Genomic DNA, 26,289 nt, shown 5'->3' on the forward strand with positions numbered 1-26,289 from the left:
TCCAGAATGGTACATACTATCTGAGGGGTTGTAACAGACTGTGGAGATCTAGACTCTAGTTATTGAAAAATAGATATTGGTACCACAGATAACTGTCTCAGGGAGATTCTTTCATAATCAATACCTTTGGTTCCCATACCAGAAGGGACCTGAATCCAGTAGATATTAGAGAATATCAAAGACAGGAGATTCTGGTATTGGAGTGATCACTATGTTCCTAGAGGTTGTAAAGGCAGCATGCATTGAGAGAGGAATCAGTACCAAGGTAGACTGAGCTCCATGGTACCAGTGTGGATGTCTCAGTAAATTGGGATCTTTTTATTAAGGTGTGGTACTGAAGAATCTGTGGCAGACAGCACCAGTGGTATCAGTACCGAAGAAGTAGTACTGGTCACTGAGAACTGTCAACACAGTACCAAGTGGAAGAAGGCCTTTCCTAGTCCCTGAAGACTCACGGTGCTGATCAGATTTGGAAGGAACGAGCTTGGAGACATCAGAGCAATGAGTCTTAGACCTCTTCTTAGCTGGTGCCAAGGACAGTGACCAGTGCCAAACACCATCTGAAGATCTCTGCTCCTTCCTATCTTGAGCAGGAGGAGTCAGACTGACTGACCTGAAGAGGACTGAAGAGAAGGCTCAGCATGTTTTTGAGAAGCATGAGGTCTCTTAGAGCAGTAGGCATGCTATCCAATATGAGTAGCATTGCTGGTAGCTGAAGCACTACCAGAAACCAGCTTTAAAACAGCAGATTGATTTTGATGAGGGACTTCAAATTTGGGAAAACTCCTCACTGACCTTTCCATCAGAAACATTTTTCAAAGGGTATCTATAGCTCCCTGCATGCACGTAGAAAAAGATTTGCAAACTGAACATTTGTCCGTAATAGTTCCCCTAAACAAAAAAAAAAAAAAAAGGCACTTAGTACGTCCATTATTTGCAGGCACAGGTGATTCACAGGCAGTGCAGATTTTAAAGCCCAAAGACAGTGTCAGCCATCAGACTTGCACCTCAATACCAAGTACCAATCGAACAAAAAAATACATTTTGCCTTTTTTGGGGGGGGCCAATGGGCACTAAATAAAAATTTATAGGCTACAAAGCACAGTAGTTAACTCACTAAGTAACTATCCTAAACAACCTAAGAAACTACAGGGAGGCAAAAGGACACGATGTAGCTCTGTCTTGCTGCCATTAGCAGCAAGAAGGAATTGAGTGGCAGCTGCGGCTGCTCCACTCTTTATATCCTTGGGAGGGGCATGAGGGAGTACAGGATGCATGAGCAGCCCCAATGAATACAGCTGGATAAAAGATTCTGGGCTTGCACACATGGGGTACACACACCTACAGTGGGATTCAGCTGCTTTGAATTTCTCTATTAGATCCTCAAGAAACCAGAACACTAAAGCCCTGCTTGTTGCAAGACCTAGGCCTCAGTTTGATTTGGTGGTAACCACCATACCTTTTTCTTAGTAGGTCTCTCTTCCCCACTCTGACCCAATCAGATAGATGTAGCTTGGCAGAAAAGGCACCTAACCTGAATGGACTGGACAACATTTTGATGTTATAGGGCACTTTAATAAAGAAAAAAATGGTTACTAACTTTTCGTAACTGTTGTTCTTCAAGATGTGTTGCTCATGTCCAGTCCAGGCTAGGTATGTGCACGCTACATGCAGAGTTGCAGGAGATTTTTCCCTTAGTGGTATCCTTAGGGCCAGCTCTAGCACCCCCTGGAGCCTTGTGAACATGAGCCGGAGGCACCCCTTATACCGGTTCCGCACTCTCTCAGTTCCTTCTTGCAGGTAATGCCAACAGAGGGTAGGAGAGTGGGTCAGGGAATGGACATGAGCAACGCTTCTCGAAGAACAACTGTTACGAAAGATTAGGAACCATTTTTTCTTCTTCGAGTGCCTATTCATGTCCAGTCCATGCTAGGTGACTCACAAGCAGTATCCCCGGAGGTGGGCTCCAAGTTCATGTATGTGCCGATCACAACACTGCTCTCCCAAAACTAGCATCGTCACGGGCCTGTTGGGTGATGGCATAGTGGGATGCGAAGGTCTGAATTGATGACCATATTGCGGCCCTGTAGATATCCTGGATTGGTATCTGTGTGAGGAATGCTGCTGATGAAGACTGGACTCTTGTAGAATGAGCTGTCATGATAACCAGTGGTGGAACGTTCACCAGCTCATAGCAAGCTCAGATGCAGGCGGTTATCCAGGACAAGATTCTTTGGGATGACACCAGTAGACCTTTCATCCTGTTCACCACGGCCATGAAAACTGTGTAGACTTGCAGAAAGGCTTAGTTCTTTCAATATAGAAGGCTAAGGCCCATCTAACATTTAACGTATGTAGTCGACATTCCACAGCGGTGCTGTGAGGCTTCGGAAATAAAACAGGCAGAAAAATGTCCTGGTTGTTACGAACTGCAACACCATCTTTGGAAGGAAGGCAAGATGGGGGCGCAGCTGGACCTTGTCTTTGAAGAACACTGTATACGGGGGTTCTGAAGTCAAAGCTTTGATTTCAGAGACCTTTCTGGCCGAGGTAACCACCACTAGGAAGGCACCTTCCACAAGAAGAGTAGGAAAGAACAAGAAGCTAACGGCTCAAAGAGGAGACCCGTGAGCCTTGAGAGGGCCAGGTTTAAGTCCCATAGGGGAATCAGGGCACAAACCTGTGTGTAGACCTTTCTAAGCCCTTGAGGAACCTGATCATCAGCTCATGGGAGAAGACTGATCTGCCCCGGACCAGAGGATGGAAAGCTGAGATGGCTGCCAAGTGAACGTTGATTGAAGACAGTCAGACTCTGGTGCTTCAGGTGGATCAAATACTCCAAGAGGAACTGCAGCGAGGGCTGAGATGGAGAAAGATTCCACTCACAGGCCCACAAATGAAACGTTTCCCCTCAGTCAAGTAGGTAGCCCTGGTGGAGTGTTTTCTGCTACTTAGCAAGACTTGCTGGACCTGCTTCGAGCAGGCCTGCTCCTCGGAGTTTAGCCACACAGAAGCCACACCATCAGGTGTAAGGAGGCGAGGTTTGCGTGAAGCAACCGGTCTTGGTCCTGTGAAATCAAGTCCGGATGTCATGGGAGCTCTAACAGAGTTGCCACCAAGAGGTCCAGAAGTGTGCCGAACCAAAGCTGGTGTGGCTATGCCGGAGCTATCAAGATAACCTTCGCCTTGTCCCTCTTTTAGGAGGACCTTGTGAACCCCACGGGGATCGGTGAAAAGGCAAACAGCAGCCTGCCCACCCACGAGGGCAGGAAGGCGTCTGACAGAGAGCCCTCACTGAGCCTGTGCACTGAGCAGAACCTGAGGCATTTCCTGTTCTGTCTGGTGGCAAACAGGTCCACCTGGAGAGTCCCCCACTTCTGGAAGATAGCATTGACTACCTCTGGGTGAAGGGACCACTCGGGATGAAAGGAAAAGGACCCGCTGAGTTGATCGGCCAACGCATTCTGTTCTCTGGGAAGGTGTTCCGCCTCGAGGCGGACGGCGTGGTTCACGTAGAAGTCCCACAGACGGAGGGCCTCCTGACACAGGCCTGAGGAGCAAGTTTCCCCCTTGCCTGTTGACATAAAATAATCAAGGCCGTGTTGTCCATCGAGACCTGCACAAACTTGCTGGACAGCTGGGGAAAAAACACCCAGCAGGCCAAATGTATCGCCCTGAGTTTAGCTCTTCCTGGGACCAGAGCCCTTGGATCCTGAGCCATGGTGGGCTCCCCACCAAGTTCTGATGTGTCCGTAACCAAGGTGTCTGATGGATACGGACCAGCAAAGGGCACCCATTTTATAACCGAACGCGGGTCTACCCATTAAGTCAGAGATGCTAAGGCAGTTGATGGGATTGTGAGAACTGAGTCCAAGTGGTGTCTGCCCAGGGAATAGATCGATGCCAGCCACATCTGTAGGGGTCTGAGGTGTAACCTCACATATTGCACCATGTAAATACACACTGCCATGTGACCTAGCAGCCTGAGGCATACCTGGGCACTCATAAAGTGGATGAGCTGTGATGTGGGCAATTAGATCTGACATAGTTTGGAACTGGGCTTCTGGTAGAAAGGCCCTGGCCTGGGTAGAGTTGAGCACTGCCCCATAAGCTCTACTATTTGCACTGGGACTAGCATTGATTTCTATTTGCTTACTAACAGGCCCAACAGGTGGCCTGTACTATGCCAACGCTGTGCTGAACCTGAGCTTGCAAATGGTCTTTGATCAACCAATCATCGAGGTACGGGTAGATTTGTACACCTCGACGTCCCAGGTAAGTTGCAACCATCACCATATACTTTGTAAAGGTCTGTGGGACAGCTGACAGGCTGAAGGGGAATGCAGTGAACTGCTAGTGACATTGGCCCACCACAAACTGAAGGAATCTTCTGTGTCCATGGAAGATGGAAATGTGGAAATAAGCATCCTTGAGATCAAGGGTGACATACCACTCTCCCAGATCCAGAGAGGGAATGATGGAAGACAGGGAGACCACGCGGAACCTCAGTTTCTTGAGATATTTGTCGAGGCAACACAGGTCCAGGATGGGATGCAGGCCCCCCTTGGCCTTCGGGATTAGGAAACATCAGGAGTAGAACCCCTTCCCTCTCAAGTCTCGAGGAACTTCCTCTACTGTTATGTACTGTAGCATGTTATGTGACACCATGCAGTACAGAAGGGAAACAGGAGGTCCAAAAACAAAAGAGGGGGATGGATCCTGACTCAGGTCTGTTATATTGTCCTCAGGCATACCCTCAAAAGGCCTGCCTGGAATCACTGGGTATCTACTTGAGCCCTTCTGGGAGGCTGAGGTGGAAGGTAGGGTCTGGTGACGCCTGTAGCCCTTTCCTTTCTTCTTACAGGAATCATGTCTGGGAGGCCCCGAGAATCTGGGAGGCTGTTGAGGCTGGAAATGCTTCCTGGAGGCCAGGGGTGTGTACAGAGTGAAGTGTAGCCCTTGAATCTTTGAGACCACACAGCTTGGAGTCCATCTGTTCAGAGAACAGAGTGGTGCCCTTGAAGGGGAGGTCCTGGACCAACTGCAGCACCTCATGCGAGAGGCCCGATAACTGGAGCCACAAACAGTGTCTCATGGTGACCGCATACGCCATTGTTCTGGCCGCCGAGTTGGCCGCATCCAGAGCTGCCTGTAAGGAGGCTCTGGCCACAGTCTTGCCCTCCTCCAGGATGGCCATGAACTCGTGCCTCGACTCCTGCTTCGGAGAGTCTCTGAACTTGGCTATCGAGTCCCACAAGTTAAAATCATACCCCCAAGCAACACTTGCTGGTTAGAGATACGAAGCTGGAGGCTTCCCATGGAATAAACCTTTCTGCCAAAAAGGTCCAGTCTCTTGGCCTCCTTATTTTTTGAGGTGGCACTGGGCTTCCTCTGCCTGTCCCTGTCATTTGCGGCTGACACCACCAGGGATCCCATGGGGGGATGTGAATACAAGTACTCGAACCTTGTGGCCAGTATATAGTACTTCTTTTCTACCCATTCTGAGGTACGGGGCAGAGAGGAAGGGTCTGCCATAGAGCCCTGACTGGTCCTACAACCCCCTCATTGACTGGGAGGGCCACTCTGGAGGGAGCCGCTGCAGCCAAGACATCTATCAGTTGCTGGACATGGTTGCCAAGGCTGTGAGTGGACTCCTTCAGCTCCTCTATCTCCAAGTTTGTGGTGACCCTATCAGGACCTCCTGATATGTCCTGAAGTCATCTGGCGGGACCAGGTTAAATAATCCTACTACCACCTCCAGTGAGGTCACTTCCGTGACCTCGGAGCCAGGGTCGATGCCAGAGGACAAAGTAGTGGCTCCCCTCTCAGACGCGACTGAGTACGACTACTGGGAAGGGGGCCCCGGTAGCAGGGGAAACCCCCATGGGTTCCAATACTATCACTGCATGAGCCAGTGTCCCGGTGGCCAGGCAGCTGCTGCAGGTCCAGTACCAAAGTCTGGTGTGTACGACAGGTACCAGTACTTCTTTTGGCAGAGCGAAGAACTCTTTTCCCAGAGACCGGGGGAGGAGGGGCCATGCCCAGTTCCATGGTTCCACCTCCAGGTAATGCTGGGGAGGCAGTACCAATGCCAGGTCAGGGACCCTTGTGGGGGGGGGGGGGGGGGGGGGCATGCAGCACTTGCCCCTGGAAGGTGCTGCTACTGTCGGTGCCACAACTGTCAGTGCCGCAAAGAAGCTTTCTACGCTTTGCACCCTTTTGTCCCTGATAGGCATGGGACCTTGGGGGGTGGGTGGCATCAGGAGGGACAACAAGTCCTTTGCAGCCTGGAAGACCTCTGGAGTTGAGGGGGCCCGCAGGCATGAGGTACCACAACCACTCACAGGAGTGGGAGGTGGGTCCCGAACTGGGCTCGACGCAGCTCTGGGGAGGAAAAGTGGCCTGGCACAGATCTCACTATGTCCGCTGCTCCCCTCCTGTCTCTCTTCGGTGCCGGGGAGAGCCCTCTTTCAAAGCATTGTTTCTTGTGCTTCTTCCTTGGCACCAGGGATGGAGAACGGTGCCAAAAAGAGCCCAGTGCTGGTGGTGCACTTCATACACAGGCCGAAGTACTTAGCACTGATTCGGAGCGGGACGGCTCCGAGGCCAGTCTGAGGGCTGCCTCCATTAGCAGAGCCTTCAGGCGAATGTCTCTGTTTTTCAAAGTCCTTGGTCTGAAGCCCCTGCAGATTCCATACCTCTCCTTAACGTGAGCTTCCCCGAGGCACTTCAGATAGGCCATATGTGGTCGCACACCGGCATAGACTTGGCACCGGATGAGCATGGCTTGAAGCCTGAAGACTGGGGCATGCCCAGTCCCTGGGACAACATCCCTCTAAGACTGGAATAACTATCTGAACTACACTATATATACACACACTAAGACTTGTAACTAAACTCACTAACTACAAAAATTATATATACCAGATCTGAGTCCAAATCACTGTTAGGAAAGCCTTGCTGAGCAAGAAGGCATTCCAGCCAGCTGGCACTGTTGATAAGAAGGAACTGAGAGGGTGTGGAGTCGGCGGTGCCCCTTATACTGGTGCACGTGTGCAGGGCTCCAGGGGGAGCTAGGGCCAGCCCTATGGATACCACTAAGGGGCAAATGCATGCAACCCCTAGCCCCATTCACTTCAGTGGGGCCATGATTTCACCCAGTCTCTCTTATCAGCTAGCAGGGGATACAAACCTCTCCTTCTTCAAAAAACAAGCTCTCTTGTTGTATCCAATTGGTAAAGGAAATGTAACAACAACGTACTCTGGTGGAATACCTTCTCTCTTAACGCACACCATGACAAACATTCAGCTCATTTTTAATAAGCTGAAATAAGGATTCACCAAGGGAAGGTCATGCCTGACTAATCTAATCGCCTTCTATGATGAGATTACTGGTTCTGTGGATGAAGGGAAAGCAGTGGATGTATTGTTTCTTGACTTTAGCAAAGCTTTTGACACGGTCTCCCACAGTATTCTTGTCAGCAAGTTAAAGAAGTATGGGCTGGATGAATGCACTATAAGGTAGGTAGAAAGCTGGCTAGATTGTCGGGCTCAACGGGTAGTGATCAATGGCTCCATGTCTAGTTGGCAGCCGGTATCAAGTGGAGTGCCCCTGGGGTCGGTCCTGGGGCCGGTTTTGTTCAATATCTTCATAAATGATCTGGAGGATGGTGTGGATTGCACTCTCAGCAAATTTGTGGATGATACTAAACTGGGAGGAGTGGTAGATACGCTGGAGGGGAGGGATAGGATACAGAGGGACCTAGACAAATTGGAGGATTGGGCCAAAAGAAATCTGATGAGGATAAGTGCAGGGTCCTGCACTTAGGACGGAAGAACCCAATGCACAGCTACAGACTAGGGACCGAATGGCTAGGCAGCAGTTCTGCGGAAAAGGACCTAGGGGTGACAGTGGACGAGAAGCTGGATATGAGTCAGCAGTGTGCCCTTGTTGCCAAGAAGGCCAATGGCATTTTGGGATGTATAAGTAGAGGCATAGCGAGCAGATCGAGGGACGTGATCGTCCCCCTCTATTCGACATTGGTGAGGCCTCATCTGGAGTACTGTGTCCAGTTTTGGGCCCCACACTACAAGAAGGATGTGGATAAATTGGAGAGAGTCCAGCGAAGGGCAACAAAAATGATTAGGGGTCTGGAACACATGACTTATGAGGAGAGGCTGAGGGAACTGGGATTGTTTAGTCTGCAGAAGAGAAGAATGAGGGGGGATTTGATAGCTGCTTTCAACTACCTGAGAGGTGGGTCCAGAGAGGATGGTTCTAGACTATTCTCAGTGGTAGAAGAGGACAGGACAAGGAGTAATGGTCTCAAGTTGCAGTGGGGGAGGTTTAGGTTGGATATTAGGAAAAACTTTTTCACTAGGAGGGTGGTGAAACACTGGAATGCGTTACCTAGGGAGGTGGTAGAATCTCCTTCCTTAGAAGTTTTTAAGGTCAGGCTTGACAAAGCCCTGGCTGGGATGATTTAATTGGGAATTGGTCCTGCTTTGAGCAGGGGGTTGGACTAGATGACCTCCTCAGGTCCCTTCCAACCCTGATATTCTATGATTCTAAGCTGTAAATACTGGGACATAACAATAAGAATTCTGTCCTCGACATCACAGTCAGGCCCTGCATGTTTGAGGAGTCAATTTGCTTAACCATTAAGAGCCACATCCTACTCTCGGATATGGAATCACAGCTGAAGACTAAGAGCATCCTTCTGTTTTCAGACAATAGCAGCTGCTAGCACCTGCTAGGACTCCCACCATTCTGTGATGCCCATCTTTCCTTAGCCTTTGTAACCTGATTGCCATCAAGGATGCATAGTGTCTATTGTATTGATGATCTTTTTATGTGGATAACAGTTAGCTGGGAAGTGGACTGAAAATTAATTCATTTCATATTGCCACTGAGCACTTAGCAAGTGGTAACAACTTCTTGCGACTATTTTTCAGAATATTTTGCCAAAGAAGCTCATGAGATTATCATCACTAGAGTCACTTGAGGCCAGACTAGACATGGAATTGTTGATTGCTGTAGAAATCTAGGATTACTCTTCTGTATAGTGATGCAAATGGAGACACTAGAGAGATCTTTTCCACCTCTAGCATATAAGAAACCTAAAGACACGCCTAAAGATAGGGTTAACGTATACATTTCAGTCTGAAAAAAACCGAACGAACACTAAGAGAACTCCATTTCTATTCATCTAAGCAAGCAATTACTTTGGACTCACCCGTGGCTCGTAATGACTGAGAATGGCACTTTGTTTGACCATGTCCTCGCTGTCAGAATATAAATTCTCTTTTCCCAAGTTTGTTGCATTGCCGAATATGCAGAAATTCAGAATCTTAAGCACAGGTGTAGCCTATTTAAAGATAATTAAACATGAAAAGCAATGGTTAGCAATTTTAACCAGAAACATCAGCATTTTAAGAAAAAAAATAGTATATATTATTCAGAAGGCCAAAAAATGAAACATTAAAGATGATTAACTTGTTATTAGTTGAGTAAATAAGGTTCAGCCAAAATGACAGTACTATATTCCAATCCAAGGCTTGAAAAATCCACTCATCCAGCACAAATTGGAAAATTTCCCTGACAAATGCCATAACTTCCTGCAGAATTTACAATTTCATTAAAAAGAAAAGGATACCTGCCAAATGCAAACAGAAATTAGTAAGACAGCACCACACTGGTTTAAGTTTTCAGGCAGATACTCCCAGTGTCTCCCTGGCTTCTCAGAGCTTCTGCAAGATGCAGAAGAGTGAAAATTGACCAGGTCTGTCAGTTTTCACCTACATGGTGTTAATGAGTTCAGTGTCATTCACCAACAAACAGCAAGTGGGTAAACTGAAGTCTAATTTCAAAAGGATGAACTTAGTGATATTAGACTTCCAAGTGCTGTAATTAAATAAAGAGCAGTCGACTGAAGAATAACGTGGGCAATATTTAAAAGCTTCACATTAGTCAGTTTTTTTCCAAAACATCAACATTTGTAGGGCCCTTAACAATATGTCAAGAAAAAAATTAAACCTGTCTCATAGGCTAGTCACAACATGGCTACTCCACCTCAGAGCCAGTTTTGCACTTTCAAGTTAAGATTCCCAACAAACAAGATTTCCCAGAGTAACAGTTTGGCTCTTGGAGAATGGGTTGAAAAAAATAGAGCTGGCCATATGTACATTTATAAAAGATAGCATGTAAACTCTGCGATTATCAGCAATGACTTACAATCAATTATAGAAGTAGGACTTCCCAGTGAAGACTTAACAGGCTTAACCACAGAAGGTGACTATTAATTTGCCTCTATGCAGCCTCGTAATTTAAGTTTGCATGCTTGCCGTTTCTCCACCTTCATCTGTCTCTGGGTTTGATTCAGCAGAACAACGCCCACTAAAAATCCCTTGGAAAAGTGAAACTCTTAGGATTTATCCTCAATGACAGATTTTTTTTTTAAAAACAGGATAACAAATGTGCAATAATTATCTCACTGTAAAATCCTAAGTGAAGACAAGTCATTTGTAGTGTTTATGCCAATGTAGCTAGGCAATGTCAGCACTATAACTTGGACGGTGGTTGACCTTGCCTACTGTCTCTCAAGCTAAAACTAAGGTCTTGTCTACACTTGAAAGTTAATTTGGATTAAGATAGGGTGTGAATTTACAGTGCAACAGCTGTTCAACTAAACAGAATGAGTGTGTACACATGAAGTTTTTCAGGACAGTTAATCAGGAACAAATGAGTTTTAATGAGAGCCATTAAAAGTTTGTTAGCCTATTCTAAACGCTGATTCATTCAAGCTTTTCAGACTAGATTAAGGCCAGGTCTACACTACAGATCTTACAGCGGCACAGCTGTACTGATACAGCTAGAAGATTTCCCAGGTAGCCGCTCTATGTCGAAGGGAGACAGCTCTCCCATCGACATAATTAAACCGCCCCTAATGAGTGGCAGTTGCTATGTTGGTGGGAGATGCTCTCCCGCCAACATAGCGCTGTCCACACTAGCGCTTTTATCAGTATAATTTATGTTGCTCGGGGGGGGGGGGGGTGTTTTTCCAGTTATACAGACAGAAGTGCTAGTGTAGACATAGGAAAAGACAGAAAACTAAAAGGTTTCAAAAGAAGTTTCTTCTCTCCACACTTTTCTTACGTACATATCATTAAGAGAATAAATAGTTATTTTACAATCGTTTTCTTTTGACTAATTTTATTCTGTTTTAGTTCATTTCAATTCCTCTGTTGATTGGTATTTTCGATATACCCAAAACAAAGAATTTACTGAAGCATTCTCTCCATTAAACTGCCTCCCACAGTCCCCAGCGTGGGCAGACAAGTTGCTCCACAACACCCTGTAAATGGGAACACAGAGCCATGTTGTGGTGTCAGCAGTCTTGAGATATGCTCAAGATATGCTCAGATAGTTATATTGCCTGTCATGGCCAGATACAGAACAAGTGTGGACACAAGGAGCGACAGCACAATAGGTGTGGATGCACTCTCATGGGTTAGGTTACCACTGGTTAATTAACCTGTGGTTGCTTACCCTATGGTAGGCATGCAGTGAAGACAAGGCCTTACTGATCTGTTAAATAACATGTATACGATCAATATGGCTCAGCTATTAGCACATTCATCTGTGTAGAAGTACACTTACTGAAAAAGACCCAACAGTTCATCTAATATATCACAACAGCTATCACATTGTATTATACTGGATATTTCACAGGAATACAAAAGAAACAATACTGCATCTGACCAGGTATGCAATTATGAAGTGGGGAGGGGTAAGCATTCTATTGCAAGCAGTTTATGTCCTAGAACAGGAGGCAACTGGGGAGCATTTCAAATCACTGGGTGATACTCCACGATGCCACGTATGTAGGTAGGTGTCCAAGTAAAAGTTAAAGTCTATGGCAGCTGTTTGAAAAAGATTATGGAACCACCTTTGTGTCCTAGCCAACATTCTCTCTCAGTAGAATAGATTTTCAATGTCCACGGCTTTCTCTGAGCTGTTGCTGAGCACTTAATGGCTAATATGCATGCACACTCATTGCACTAGTAGTAAATAATTCACAGTTTGAAATGCATTTTGGGATATCTTATGTATAGAAGATGCTTCCATTATAGCTTTGACAGAAGCAAATGCTTTAGTTACAGGAAAACTGACAGCTTGCATTTTATTTGACTAATTTTAAAAAATTCATGTTTCTCACAAAGCACCTTTAATAGTATCCCCTGAATTATTTTAAATTTATTTTTTTTTAATTTTAATTGTTTATCTTTTTCATCTGCTATTGTTTAGCAGGATTTCTCCCATCCCCATCCACACTTCTGCTACGGGTTCTGGTTCTTCAGTAGCAGCAACATTGAGGCAAAGTCTCTTAACTTAAAAAAAATTCTTGGATTTAAAGTCATGCCAGGAAATGAGAGACAAACTTCCTCCTTTTGCCCTCTGCCCAACTACATCTGGTCTCCAGTCACATGGAGAGGATAGGGGCCTCCTTCACCCCTGCAACTAAGTGCCTCTTCTGATCTCAATGGAAGGGTGGGGGAGCGTATGCCTCAGCTAGTACCAGGTGCTCTCCAGACCCTTAACAGGATTTGAGAGTAATGGATGACCCACCAACACTTGTTCATCCCCATCTGACCCCATAGAGAAAAAAATATTCACTAACTCCAAGACTCCAATTGCTTCCTCAGTCAGTACACGGGTCAAGGGAGGGAAGAATCCATCAGTACCCCACCCCAGGTTTTAAGTCACTCCCAAGTTCTATGCAAGGATCCAGGGAAGTACTCTCTATCCCCGCTACCTAAGGCATTACCCATAACTATAACAGCTATAAAATTTTTCAGACAGAAAAATGATTTTAAAGTTGACAGTATCCTTATAAAGTTGCTAGATGATTTTCATTATACCAGTTTCCCCTACCTAAGGAACAAAAAGATTCTTTTTGGGATGAAAGCAATCCATGCTTTGGCTCAGCCAAAAGGTGAATGTTTTTGTGGAAATTCATTGGGCTATTTTTGAGTTACCTGAGGTATGTACGTGTGGGGAAGGCAGGGAAAAAACAATTTCCCATTATCTTCTTGCATGCTTTAAAAAAACCACCACCAAAATTCTGAAACCTCAAATTTAGCCAATAAATTATCTTCACTGAGGAATGGGAATTTGTCTAACAATAAAAAGAAAAGAAGTACTTGTGGCACCTTAGAGACTAACAAATTTATTTGAGCATAAGCTTTTGTGAGCTACATGCATCCGATGAAGTGAGCTGTAGCTCACGAAAGCTTATGCTCAAATAAATTTTTTAGTCTCTAAGGTGCCACACGTACTCCTTTTCTTTTTGCGGATACAGACTAACAGGGCTGCTACTCTGAAACCTAACAATGTAATTTTCAAATAGTCACTATATTAAGATTTGAAGGAGCTTTAGCACGCACACAGATGTTTTATTATGCCCTTCTAGTCAGATGCAGTGTGTATGTGGGTGCCACTACAGAGAAGTGTAAAAATTTCACTAGATCTGGGGCTCTGCACCTCAGAATATACCTAGGCCTCCAGAGAACAGGCAATTTGAAATAAATATTTTGAGGTGACATGAGAAAGCATGGTAAGAGGATTGGCAACCTATCTGAAGTCCAGGAGTGAAGGCCAAATTCAACAATTCAGGTGATGTGGAAAAGGCACTGAAAAGTCTGGGGAACTCTCTTCCTTCTCAGACCACCTACTTTGAATCTCCTTCACTCTGGAGGCCCATGTGCATTCCGGGTTGCAAAGCCACAGAGCATAAAAAATTTGAAAAAAATGACTGGAGAACAGAGGTCTCCAATCCACACCCTGGCTAACACCAAACCGGTACCTTTGAAGTATGCACTACTGTAGTTCTTTTCCTAATAAAGATTAAAAAATTAAATACAGAAACATTAATGCAACTTTAAGGTTGCAGATTCAAAACTCGGACAGCAAGAAATGCAAATGTTAAAGCTCTCTTGGCAACATTAATGTATGTGCAATGTGAGCAAATAAATGTGGTCATAAGAACCTTAATTTTGTTATTTCTGTCTGTCAAATTCAGTTTACAGCCTTATTACTTAAAATACAGTAAAATTAAACTAAATTAAAATGAAAATAGGTTACAGACAAGGGCCTTGTTTCCACACCAATTTTTTCCAATCTTTTGGAATCAGACATGCTCCCAAATACCTTCAAGAAAAAAAATCAATCTAAAAAGTACACCTGTTGCCAGAAAACTTCTGTACACAGAAGTACCATTGATATAAATAGCTGTTCCAGGTGCAAAGAGTTTGGAGTATCTTGCCCCTGCTTTCAAGTTTTGGAAGCCAGTCTTTGTATAATGAGTTATAAATTATTTCATAATAGTATTAAAGGGACCCAAAGTGCAGAACAATCTTACTGAAAAAGATTATTTTACTACAGTTCAGGACTTTATAGCTCTGCTCTCCGATTATTAAAACATAACAAGTATTCCTTACTTTCAAAAACTCTTCACGAAGCATTCATATAAAGTTGTCAAGTATTAGAATAGTCTGCAAAATTCAATTTAAAAGAATCTTTTCCAAAAGGCTCTGACTCAAATTAGGTGTCTATTCAAGAATATTTCATTTAAGGGAGGGAAAGGGGAACAGACAACTTTTATTGGCCCTATCAATAGGCAAACTATAAAATTCATAAGATTTGTAGGTGGCCAAACCACTAATAAAGCATTTAATTATAAGTCATTCATTGCAGATTCTACTGAGCGGTAACGAAGCTTGATACTATCTAACGACACTTCCTCCACCTTTTAATTCATACCTCTGTCACAATCCATTATCTTCTGGTAGAGCAGGGAAACAGGAGTGACTATCAACTCTGACCCACTAAAATGTCAACAAAACCAAGTCAGTTTAAGTGGGTTTCAATATTTTTATAAATCACATATTACAGATCATAAGATAAAAAGTATTTTTGAAAGGGTTAAAAAGGGACACAGTACAAAATCAACAAACCTGCCATTTAAAAAAATGAAAGTAAAAGTGAAGTTACCATATATTGTTCCAAAAGTTTTATTCAAAACAAAAAAGATGATTTGGGCACTACTTAATACCTACTAAAATTCCATTTTTTGTCCTTCAAAATGTATTCTCACTTTTAAATAGACTAACAGATACTTATAAAAATATTCCTAACATGTTAAGAAATTGACTGGCACTGAATGTCTCAAAAGGAGCTGAAAGCAACAAGCCAATGTTTGTTATCAAGTAAGAGAACTCTCCCCTCACCTGTGCCAAGATTTAAATGTACTAGGTAGCTCATTATTACATTCATACAAGGATTTATTTCTTATTTATATTAGCCTACTGTGATTAGATTCAGAAACTGCTTCTTTCTGTCAGCAATTTTTAAAATTCCTACAGAAAGGAAACCCAGACAAAGATCTCAAAAATATCAGATTGAGGTAAACATTGTGTCATGCTATTTAACAATACAAGCCATAAAATACAGAAATGAAAGGAAAAATTATCTGGCTGGAAAGTTACTAAACTGTTTGGTGTTTGTTTGATTAGAGTGAAGGAGTGATAGATGGTGATCCCTCCCTGTCCTCCCTACTAATAAATTTGTCTTTTTCCCCTAGTAGAAGGCTCCTTTTGAGCGACCAATAACATACAACTGCGGTTTGGAGTCTTGGGCTTTTGTGGTAAGTGTTAATAATAGCAATTTCCGAGGTGATTTATAAAGGTTGGGCACAGCCAGGCAACTAGGTTATCACAGCTTCTTCTAAGCAGGCCACCAATCTAGCTCCTTTAGAAAATATTATTCTGAAAAAAATGCTTTGTTAGACTGTATTTTCCACTCACTACAACAGCAATATTCATACAGCCTCCAAACATCACCCCTGATCTAGATAATGCACATATAACTGAATTCCAGGTGTGAGAATCAACTTCCACCAAAACAAAACCTGCACAAACGTTACCATCAGCCGTTCCCTGAGTGCGTTCCTCCCACCGACACAAGCCACTGGGGAAGCAAAAGCAGCAGAGGTGTTAAAACATACCAACCATACGCACTGCAGCACCAGCTGATCCCTGTGCCATGAAGTCTAGTGGCGTAGTCTTGTACCTTGCTGAACCTCGTCCACCTCCCCTAAACACCGCTGCCATGGGACACACACGCACACTTCCCATACTCCTTGCATATAGAAACTGTTGCCAGGCTATGGCCAGCGTCTCTCCTCCACCCACTGAAGCAGCACAATACACAAACAGGGGAGAAAGGCAGGCACGGCTTGGTCTGCGCGCAGCAAAAAGTCCCTAGTATGAATTCAGAAGGTAAACTAGCAGCATTAGCATTAAGCACTTACTCCTCACGGCTTGCCCTAGACAGAGTCGCCGCAAATCTGCGCCTACTAGGAGAAACACTGCGAACTGCCTGCACTTGAATGCTACCCACCCCACAGCCCCTTCAAACACTTTCCCCGTTTAAATGCATCCGCTGCAGCAACAGCAATCCCCTCTTCTGTACAAGGATTTCAGGTTGCCCAAGGCCCTGCTACAGGAGTAAAAAAAAAAACCGAGCTTACATTTTCGTTCCTCTTGCTATACAACCATTCTCAGCCCTGTCATGTGTGATGTCACTGTAGTACCAGTATGTGGAAGTACTATGGGAATTGTAGTCTTCTCCCTATTGTGTAACAGCTACAAAGTACAGGGCTCAAGGTAATGTACTGCAAATGTGAGAGCCCTGGAAACAGCCTCCTTACTACATTTTCGGAGCTGCCTGGGGGAAAAAGCTAAAGTCTAAACCGATACGGGCAGGATGAAAAAGGGAGAAGTGCTGCAAAACTTAATTCTTCTTTCTCTGCTCCCCACTTTAGATTAAGCAATTTTAAGGTGATCACATGCTTTCAACAGGTTTCAGAGTAACAGCCGTGTTAGTCTGTATTCGCAAAAAGAAAAGGAGTACTTGTGGTACCTTAGAGACTAACCAATTTATTTGAGCATAAGCTTTTGTGAGCTACAGCTCACTTCAATGGTGCCACAAGTACTCCTTTTCTTTATGCTTTCAACAGTGATTTAAATTGTCGTCAGAACGCATCACTCACTAGGAAAGCATTACTAGCTGTGGGATTTAATTATTTAAATTAATTTTTTTTAATGGAGTACAAGAGTTCTGATCATAAAAGTCCCATATATTACTGGGTTGGGGGGAGTAATTCTCCATGAAGAAGCAATTCACTGACCATGTGTTATGTTTGTTACGGTGAGTGTGACAGACAAAAGAAAAAAGACTATTTCCTCCACAAAGACGTTAGTCTAGTAAAAAGAACAGGAGTACTTGCGGCATCTTAGAGACTAACAAATTTTTTAGAGCATAAGCTTTCATGGGCTACAGCTCACTTCATCGGATGCATAGAATGGAACATATAGTAAGATATACATATAAACATACAGATAAGTTGGAAGTTACCATACAAACTATGACAGGTTTCAGAGGAACAGCCGTGTTAGTCTGTATTCGCAAAAAGAAAAGGAGTACTTGTGGCACCTTAGAGACTAACCAATTTATTTGACCATGAGCTTTCGTGAGCTACAGCTCACTTCATCAGATGTATACCGTGGAAACTGCAGCAGACTTTATATACACACAGAGAATATGAAACAATACCTCCTCCCACCCCACTGTCCTGCTGGTAATAGCTTATCTAAAGTGATCAACAGGTGGGCCATTTCCAGCACAAATCCGGGTGGAGGGTGAGAAAACTTGGATTTGTGCTGGAAATGGCCCACCTGTTGATCACTTTAGATAAGCTATTATCAGCAGGACAGTGGGGTGGGAGGAGGTATTGTTTCATATTCTCTGTGTGTATATAAAGTCTGCTGCAGTTTCCACGGTATACATCTGATGAAGTGAGCTGTAGCTCACGAAAGCTCATGCTCAAATAAATTGGTTAGTCTCTAAGGTGCCACAAGTACTCCTTTTCTTCATACAAACTATTAGAGGCTAATTAGTTAAGATGAGCTATTATCAGCAGGAGTCCAGTAAAAGACATTGCCTCACCCACATCTCTCTGTTTCCAACACAGAGGGTCATGGTTTGTCACCCTAGCCAGCCCACTATTGAGTAAGACTTGAAAAGGTGAGGTTTTTAAAATAATTTTATTTTTAGAAGAAATTAAATTCTCAATTTGAACATCCTGATTTTGAACTTTGAAGGTTTAATAGTGTAAGCTCTTTAAAACTAGTTTGCAGGGATCTTAGCATGCTACTAGCCAAGCATTTAAAATCTTAGTTTAAAATCTAGTTTTTAGAGGGCTTAGCATTGTTAACAGGCTAAGCATTTTAAAATCTTGGTCTAAAATCTAAAGTTTACCCAGATCTAAAACCTAACTTGTTTGATCAGAGAGGCTGAACTGGTGACTCATAGCCCCCTTGGAGGTGCTAGGCACAATGGCAGCTGAGTACTACCCACTTATCAGTGATAACCCTTCATCACAGGGGTAAATAGTAGAGGCCAGGACCCAAATATCAGGAACTCTATCATTAGAAATAGATAGAAATCACAGAAATGTAGGATTAGAAGGTACCTTGACAGGTCATTTAGTACAGTCCCCTGCACTGACGTAGGACTAAGTATTATCTAGAGCAGTGCTTCTCAAGCTATCTGATGTGGGGGACCGGAAATATTTTTTTTCCAATGTGCGCACAGACTGGCAGCCAATGGACGGTCTGCGGACCACCACTTTGAGTAGCACTGATCTAGACCACCCTGAGAGGTATTTGTCTAACTTGTTCTTAAAAATCTTCAGTGATGCAAATTCTACAGTCTCCCTAGGTAATTTATTCCAGTGCCTAACTACCCTTACAGTTAAGAAGTTTTTCCTAATGTCTAACCTAAATTTCCTGTGCTGCAATTTAAGCCCATTACTTCTTGTCCTGTCCTCCGTAGTTAAAAAGAACAATTTATCACCTTCCTCTTTATAACAAATCTTTATGTACTTGAAGACTGTTATCATGCCCTGCCCTGCTGTATTCTCTTCTCCAGCCTAAACAAACCCAATTTTGAGAGGTCTTTTCTCACAGGTCACGTTTTCTAGACCTTTAATCATTTTTGTTGCTCTTTTCTGGACTTTTTCTAATTTGACCACATCTTTCCTGAAGTGTGATGCTTAGAACTCGACAGAGTACTCCAGGTGAGGCATGAACACTGCTGAAAAGAGTAGAAGAATTCTCATGTCTTGCTTACAACACTGCTAATACATCCCGGAATGATGTTTACTTTTTTTGCAACAGTATTATATTGCTGACTCATTCAACTTGTGATCCACTATAACCCTCAAATCCATTTCTAGGAAGTCATTTCCCATCTTGTATTTGGCCAATTGATTATTCCTTCCTAAGTGTAGTACTTTGAATTTGTCCTTATTAAATTTCATCCTATTCATTTCAGGCCATTTCTCCAGTTTGTGAAGATCATTTTGAATTCTAATCCTGATTCTAATCATATTTGGGTTTGTGATGACTGGGAGAACCACATAGTGAATTATCTGCTTGGTGCAATGGTATCAGATCTCATGAGACATCTATAGCCTTATAGGTGGTGCTAGTGAGTGCTACACATAGGTACCAATGACACAGGGAAAGATAGGGGGAGAGGTCTTGGAGGCCAAATTTAGGCTGCTAGTTAAGAAATTAAAGTCCAGGACCTCCATGGAAGCATTTTAGAGAATGCTACCAGTTCCATGTGCAGGGCAGTATAACAGGCAGAACTGCAAGGTCTAAATGCATTGATGAGATGATAGGGTAAGAATGAGATTAGGTTTATTAGGAACTAGGGGAACCTTTTGGGGAAGGAGTAGCCTTTTAGTATATGAGATGGATGGGCTCCACCTTAATCAAAATGGAAGCAGACTGCTGGCATGTAAAACTAAAAAGGTTGCTGAGGATTTCTTAAAGTAAGGGCTGGGGAAAGCCAACAGTTGAGGAGCAGCACACAATTTAGGTGGTGATATTCCTTAAGGATGAATATATTAAAGGGTGAACTCTGTATCCTAGTTTAGAAGTAGGAAAGAAATTGGTAAAATACAGGTAGGAGCTAGTGAGCAACACTCAAACATAAGAGTCCCATTTAAACACAATCCAAGCAATTAAACATTGACAAAATATATAAGTGCTTATATACAAATACTAGAAGTCTAAATACTAAGATAGGGGAACTAGAATGCCTGGCATTAAATGAGCACATTGATATAATAGGCAATGCAGAAACTTAGTGGAATGAGAATAATCAGTGGGATATGATAATACCAGGGGACAAAATATATAGGAATGACTGGGTAGGTAGCGCTGGTGGGACAGTGGCACTATGTTAAAAAAGTATAGAGTCAAATAAGGTAAAAATGTTAAATGGTTCAAACTGTACCATAGAATCTCGATGGATAGAAATTCCATACTTGAATAATAAGAGCGTAGCAGTAGGACTATACTACTGACCACCTGACCAGGATGGTGACAGTGACTGTGTAATGCTAAGGGAGGTTAGAGAGACTATAAAAATCAGAAAACACAATGGATGATTTCAACTATTCGCATACTGACTAGGTAAATGTCACCTCAGGCATGATGCAGAGATAAAACTTCTAGATACTATGAGTGACTGCTTCTTGGAGCTCCTAGTCCTTGAACCCACAAGGGGAGAGGCAATTCTTGATTTAGTCCTCAGCTGAGCACAGGATCTGGTCCTGAACTTCTCATTAATAGCAACCATAATGTAATTAAAGGTAGCAGCCTTGTAGGGGAGAAAACACCAAAAGACACCCCACCACAGTAACATTTAACTTTAGAAAGGGGAACTACAAAAGAATGAGGATGCTAGTTAGATTGAAATTAAAAAGAGCAGTCAGAAGGGTAAAATGCCTGCAAGCAGCACGGAGAATACTTTAAAAAAACATAATAAATGCTCAGATTAAATGTATAACCCAAATAAAAAAAAGACAGTATGAGGACCAAAAGAATTCTGCCATGGCTAAACAGCAGAATAATGTAGGCTATTAGAAGCAAAAAGGCATCCTTTAAAATTTGGAAGTCAAATCCTAATGAGGAAAACAGGAAGGAAGGATCACTCATTCTGGCAAGTAAAATGTAAAAGTATAATAAGGCAGGCCATGAAAACATTGGAGAAGCAACTTGCTAAAGACGTAAAAAGCTAACAGTAAAAAAATTTTCAAGTACAGAAGCACAAAGCCCGACAAACAAGCAACGGGGCCACTAGACGACAAAGGGGTTAAAGGAGCACTCGAGGAAGACAAGACCATCGTAGAAAAGCTAAATTAATTATTTGCATCAGTCTTCACTGCAGAGGATGTGAGGGAGATACCTTCATCGGAGCTAGTTTTTGGGTGACAAATCAGCCATCCCAAATACTATCCCAAATTGTTGTGTCAATAGAAGAGGTTTTCCAACAAATTGACAAATTTAACAGTAATAAGTGACCAACACCAGATGGCATTCACTCAAGAATTATGGAGGAACTCAAATATGAAATTGCAGAACTACTAGCTGTCATATGCAATCTATCACTAAATTCAGTCTCTGTACCAGATGACTGGAAGGTTAGCTAATATAACATCAATTTTTAAACATGACTTCAGAGGAGATCCTGGCAATTACCGGCCAGTAAGCCTAACTTCAGTACTGAGAAAACAGGTAGAAACTATAGTAAAGAACAGAATTTTCAGACACGTAGATAAACAATTTACTGGGGAAAAGTCAACACAGCTTTTGTAAAGGGAAGTCATGCCTCACCAATCTATTAGAATTCTTTGAGGGAGTCAACAAGCATAGGAATAACGGAGATCCAGTCAATATAATGTACTTGGATTTTCAGAAAGCTTTTGACAAGGTCCCTCATCAAAGGCTCTTAAGGAAACTAAGTAGCCATTGGATTAAAGGGAAAGCCCTCTCACGGATCAGTAACTGGTTGAAAGACTGGAAACAAAGGGTAAGAATAAATGGTCCATTTTCACAATGCAGAGAGGTGAACAATGGGGTCCCACAAGGATCTGTGGGACCTGTGCTGTTCAACATATTCATTAATGATCTGGAAAAGGGGGTGAACAGTGAAGTGGCAGTGTTTTCAGAAAATAAAAAATTATCAGGATACGGTAGTTAAAACCAAAGCAGACTGTCAAGAATTAGGAGCATCTCACAAAACTGGGTGACTGAGTGGCAACAACATGGCAGATGAAATTCAGTGTTGATAAGTGCAAAGAAATGCACATCAGAAAAAATAATCCCGATTATACGTATATAATGATGGTTCTAAATGAGCTGTTTCCACCCAAGAGAGAGCGAGACATTGGAGTCATGTGAATAGTTCTCTGAAAAAATATGCCCAATGCACAGCAGTGGTCAAAAAGACAATAATGTTAGGAACTACTAGGGAGGGGACAGAAAATATCTTAATGCCAATGTTTAAATCCACAGTCTGCCTATACCCTGAATACTGCCCAGTTCTAGTTGCCCTATCTCAAAAAGGATGTTGTGGAACTGGAAAAGGTTAAGAGAAGGGCAAAAACACGATCAAGGGTATATGGAACAGCTTCCATATGACGAGAGACTAAAAAGATTAGGGTGTTCAGCTTAGAAAAGAGATAACTAAGGGGAGGGGGGATATGATAGAGATCTATAAAATGGTATGAATGGTATGGAAAAAGTGGATAGAGAAGTGTTATTTATCCACAATACAGAAACCAAGGATCACCCAATTAAATTAATAGGCAGCAGGTTTAATACAAATAAGAGGAAGTACTTTTTCCACACAACCAACCTGTGGAACTCATTGCCAAGGGATGATGTGATGGCCAAAAGTACAGGGTTCAAAAAAAGAACTGGATAAGTTCATGGAAGATATGTTTTTATAATAGCCATTGATGGTCCTAAGAACGGCCATACTGGGTCAAAACAAAGGTCTGTCTAGGCCAGAATCCTGTCTTCCAACAGTGGCCAATGCCAGGTGCTTCAGAGGGAATGAACAGAACATAATTATCAAGTGATCCATCCCCTGATTAGCCAAGATGGTCAAGGATGCAACCCCATGCTCGGGGTGATCCTATACCTCTGACTACCAGAAGCCAAGAGTGGAAGACAGGAGTAGATCACTCCATAATTACCCTGTTCTGTACATTGCCCTTGAAGTTTTGGTATGGGCCAATGTCAAAGACAGGATACTGGGCAAGATGGACCATGGTCTGATCCAGTATGGCAGTTCTTTTGAATCACAGAATATCAGGGTTGGAAGGGACCTCAGGAGATCGTTAGAAGCTGAAGGGGTTGGTTGACTTTTCACAAGTGCACACCATACCAAACACTCCACTATATATGGTAATTTGATGCTGAGTTAGCATGTTATTTTCTATGTACGGTTTGCAGTCCAGGAGGCCATAGATAATTTCTGTTCTTAATAAAAACTTTGGCAGCATCTACACTACCAAGTGTTTTGCCAATTTTCAGCAATAGTGCACCTGAACCAATGTAAGCACTTGAGTGTTTCCAGCATTGTGCCCTGAACCCATACTCTGACCAAGAATTCATAGACTGTAAGGCCAGACAGAACCATTGTGATCACTAGTCTTACCGCCTGTATAATACAGGCCATATGACTTCTCCGAATTAATTCCTGCTTGAACTAGAGCTTATATTTTAGAAAAAAACATCCAATTGTGATTTAAATATTGCTACTGATCAAGAATCCACCACAGCCTTTGGTAAGTTGTTCCAATGGCGAATTGCCCTTTCTGTGAAAAAAAAACTGCACCTTATTCATTATTTACTGTGTATTACTGTAGCTCTTAGGAGCCCTAATTCCAGTCTAAATTTGTCCAGGTTCAACTTCCAGCCTTTGGCTCTTGTTACACCTTTGTCTAATAGATTGTCCATGATCAAATTTCTGTTCCCCATGTAGGCACTTATAGACTGTGATTTAAGTCACTCCTTAATCTTCTCTTTGTTCAACTAAACAGACTGAGTTCCTGGAGTCTATCATTATACAGCATTTTTTCCAATCTTTTAATCATTTTGGTGGCTCTTCTCTGAACTCTCTCTGATTTATCAACATCTTTTTTTGAGTTTTTGACACCAAGACTGCATGTGGCAGGCACACAAGTGCCAAATATTGAGGTAATATAACCTCACTACTTCTTGTCACAATTCCCATTTACACATCCAAGGATCACATGGTATTACAGCAGGTGTTCACGTTCCACTGATTATCCATCATGACCCCAAAGTCTTTTTCAGAGTCATTGTCCGCTGTTCTCCAATTAGGGCCTACGTTTTTTATTCCCAGATATATACATTTACATTTGGATGTATTAAAACACATTTTATTAATTCAAAGCACAGTTCTGCAAATGCTAATCTATATAGCTCTTATATAGATACTAAAAAAACAAGCATTAACTTAACTGGTGCAAACATGAGTGCTGATGGCTACAAATAAAGTTTGACAGCAGAATTTCATACCTGTTTGACCCCAGCACGGAAGGGGGGGGCCAAAAGATGAAAACATTAATCTACTAAAAAATCTATTCATTCAAATATCATAATTTCCACTGCATCATAGGTTTGAGAATAGTACTTTACAGAAATATAAGAAAATACACAGTCCCTGCTCTAAAGGGCTTACAACTTACCTAAAAGCAAAATAAAAACTTGAAACTGACAGAGCCATCAAAATGAAATTTGAGACACTGCAGTTGACACTAAAAATTTGCAAAAAGAAAAGGAGTACTTGTGGCACCTTAGAGACTAACAAACTTATTTGAGCATAAGCTTTCGTGAGCTACAGCATCCGATGAAGTGAGCTGTAGCTCACGAAAGCTTATGCTCAAATAAATATGTTAGTCGCTAAGGTGCCACAAGTACTCCTGTTCTTTTTGCAGATACAGACTAACACGGCTGCTACTCTGAAAACTAAAAATTTGATAAACTTTAAATTTATGAACTGGTGGGGAGTATTCCAGAGTCTGTTTTTTTAAGAGTGGATACTAGATTTATTAACGACACACAGACACTCCCCACCCCAAAACAGTATGCAAAGCCCCCTATTGGCTCTGCACAAGTAAGTAAACATAGCTGTACTTCATCAATGATGGCTGTGAAAAAATCAGTCAAGAAATGCCAGCAAGTTCTACTGCATTAAGACCATAGGGAAGAAAAAAAAAATGCATGCCTGATGCAAAAGATATCATGAACAGCAGAGAACAAACCACACTCCCACATTCTATATATAGTAGGTTTTATAGAATGCAAGCCTCCACTCATAATCTTGTCTAGCAAGTTAGTTGGCTCAAGATTTACAAATGCTTTAGCTTAACAGTAATGGTTGACTGAAATATTGAAATATCTACAAATATCTGAAAGTGCTTGTCTAGCAGTTTTTGTACCAATTTAAATCAGGAAAAAAACCTATTCAGTTAAATCGATTCAACCACCTAAACAATGAGGAATCCGGTGGCACCTTAAAGACTAACTGATTTATTTGGGCATAAGCTTTCATGGGTAAAAACATGCATCTGAAGAAGTGGGTTTTTACCCACAAAAGCTTATGCCCAAATAAATCTGTTAGTCTTTAAGGTGCCATCAGAATCCTCATTGTTTTTGTGGATACAGACGAATACGGTTACCCCTCTGATACTCAACCACCTAGTATACATGTAGTTATACCAATAGAAGAGTGATCATATTGTACTTAATCCGTACAGCTCCCTATTGTGGATTTAACTGAATCGGTACAAAAGCTATGTGTAGACACAGCTTTAACTGTTACCAGCAATCCTTAGATTTTCCTTGCTTTTTTCAACATTAGAGATAATGGAATGAAAACAGCCTTCCATTTTCTAACTGCAATATTTCAAAAGTGAATGTGAAGGATAAAATGCATTTAAATTTTTATTTCAGGTTCAGTAAATGCTATTTTATTCCCCTCAGCATTCTCTTAACATCTGATGTTTCAGCACAAATGACTCCTGCCTCCTTGTACTGTAGTTCAAGCTTTTGTACTTGTTTACTTCACAACTCTCCTCTGACATCCCTCTGTTCAGAAATGTCACTATTTTCTGTAGCCCACCACCTCTCACATTCTTTCACTTCTCCCTATAACCTCTTAACAGATTTTTGGCAGGAATATGTATGATAGAGATGGGGAAAGGAAGATGCTTCTTCATTTTCACATATAAATATATATAATTTACCATATAAGAACAAGTCACAGCCCTCATTTAT

General features: G+C 42.5%; 1 protein-coding gene across 7 annotated transcripts in view; it reads right to left on the reverse strand.

Moving 5' to 3' along the window:
- Positions 1–26,289, reverse strand: part of LOC125631151 (meiosis-specific coiled-coil domain-containing protein MEIOC) — a 53,115-nt gene that overhangs the window by 24,622 nt on the left and 2,204 nt on the right. For 2 of the 7 annotated variants that reach the window (XM_048837402.2, XM_048837399.2), the window contains exon 2: positions 9,237–9,368. In XM_048837402.2, the coding sequence (XP_048693359.2) occupies positions 9,237–9,278 (42 nt within the window). In that variant the 5' untranslated portion in view covers positions 9,279–9,368. Of the gene's footprint in view, positions 1–9,236; positions 9,369–14,821; positions 14,887–16,068; positions 16,186–16,370; positions 16,393–16,589; positions 16,685–26,289 lie in introns of those variants that run through there. The other 5 variants (XM_075126056.1, XM_048837401.2, XM_048837400.2 and 2 more) reach the window with 5 other exon arrangements.

Source organism: Caretta caretta, chromosome 2, assembly GCF_965140235.1.
Source record: "Caretta caretta isolate rCarCar2 chromosome 2, rCarCar1.hap1, whole genome shotgun sequence".
NCBI classification, from domain to species: domain Eukaryota; kingdom Metazoa; phylum Chordata; order Testudines; family Cheloniidae; genus Caretta; species Caretta caretta.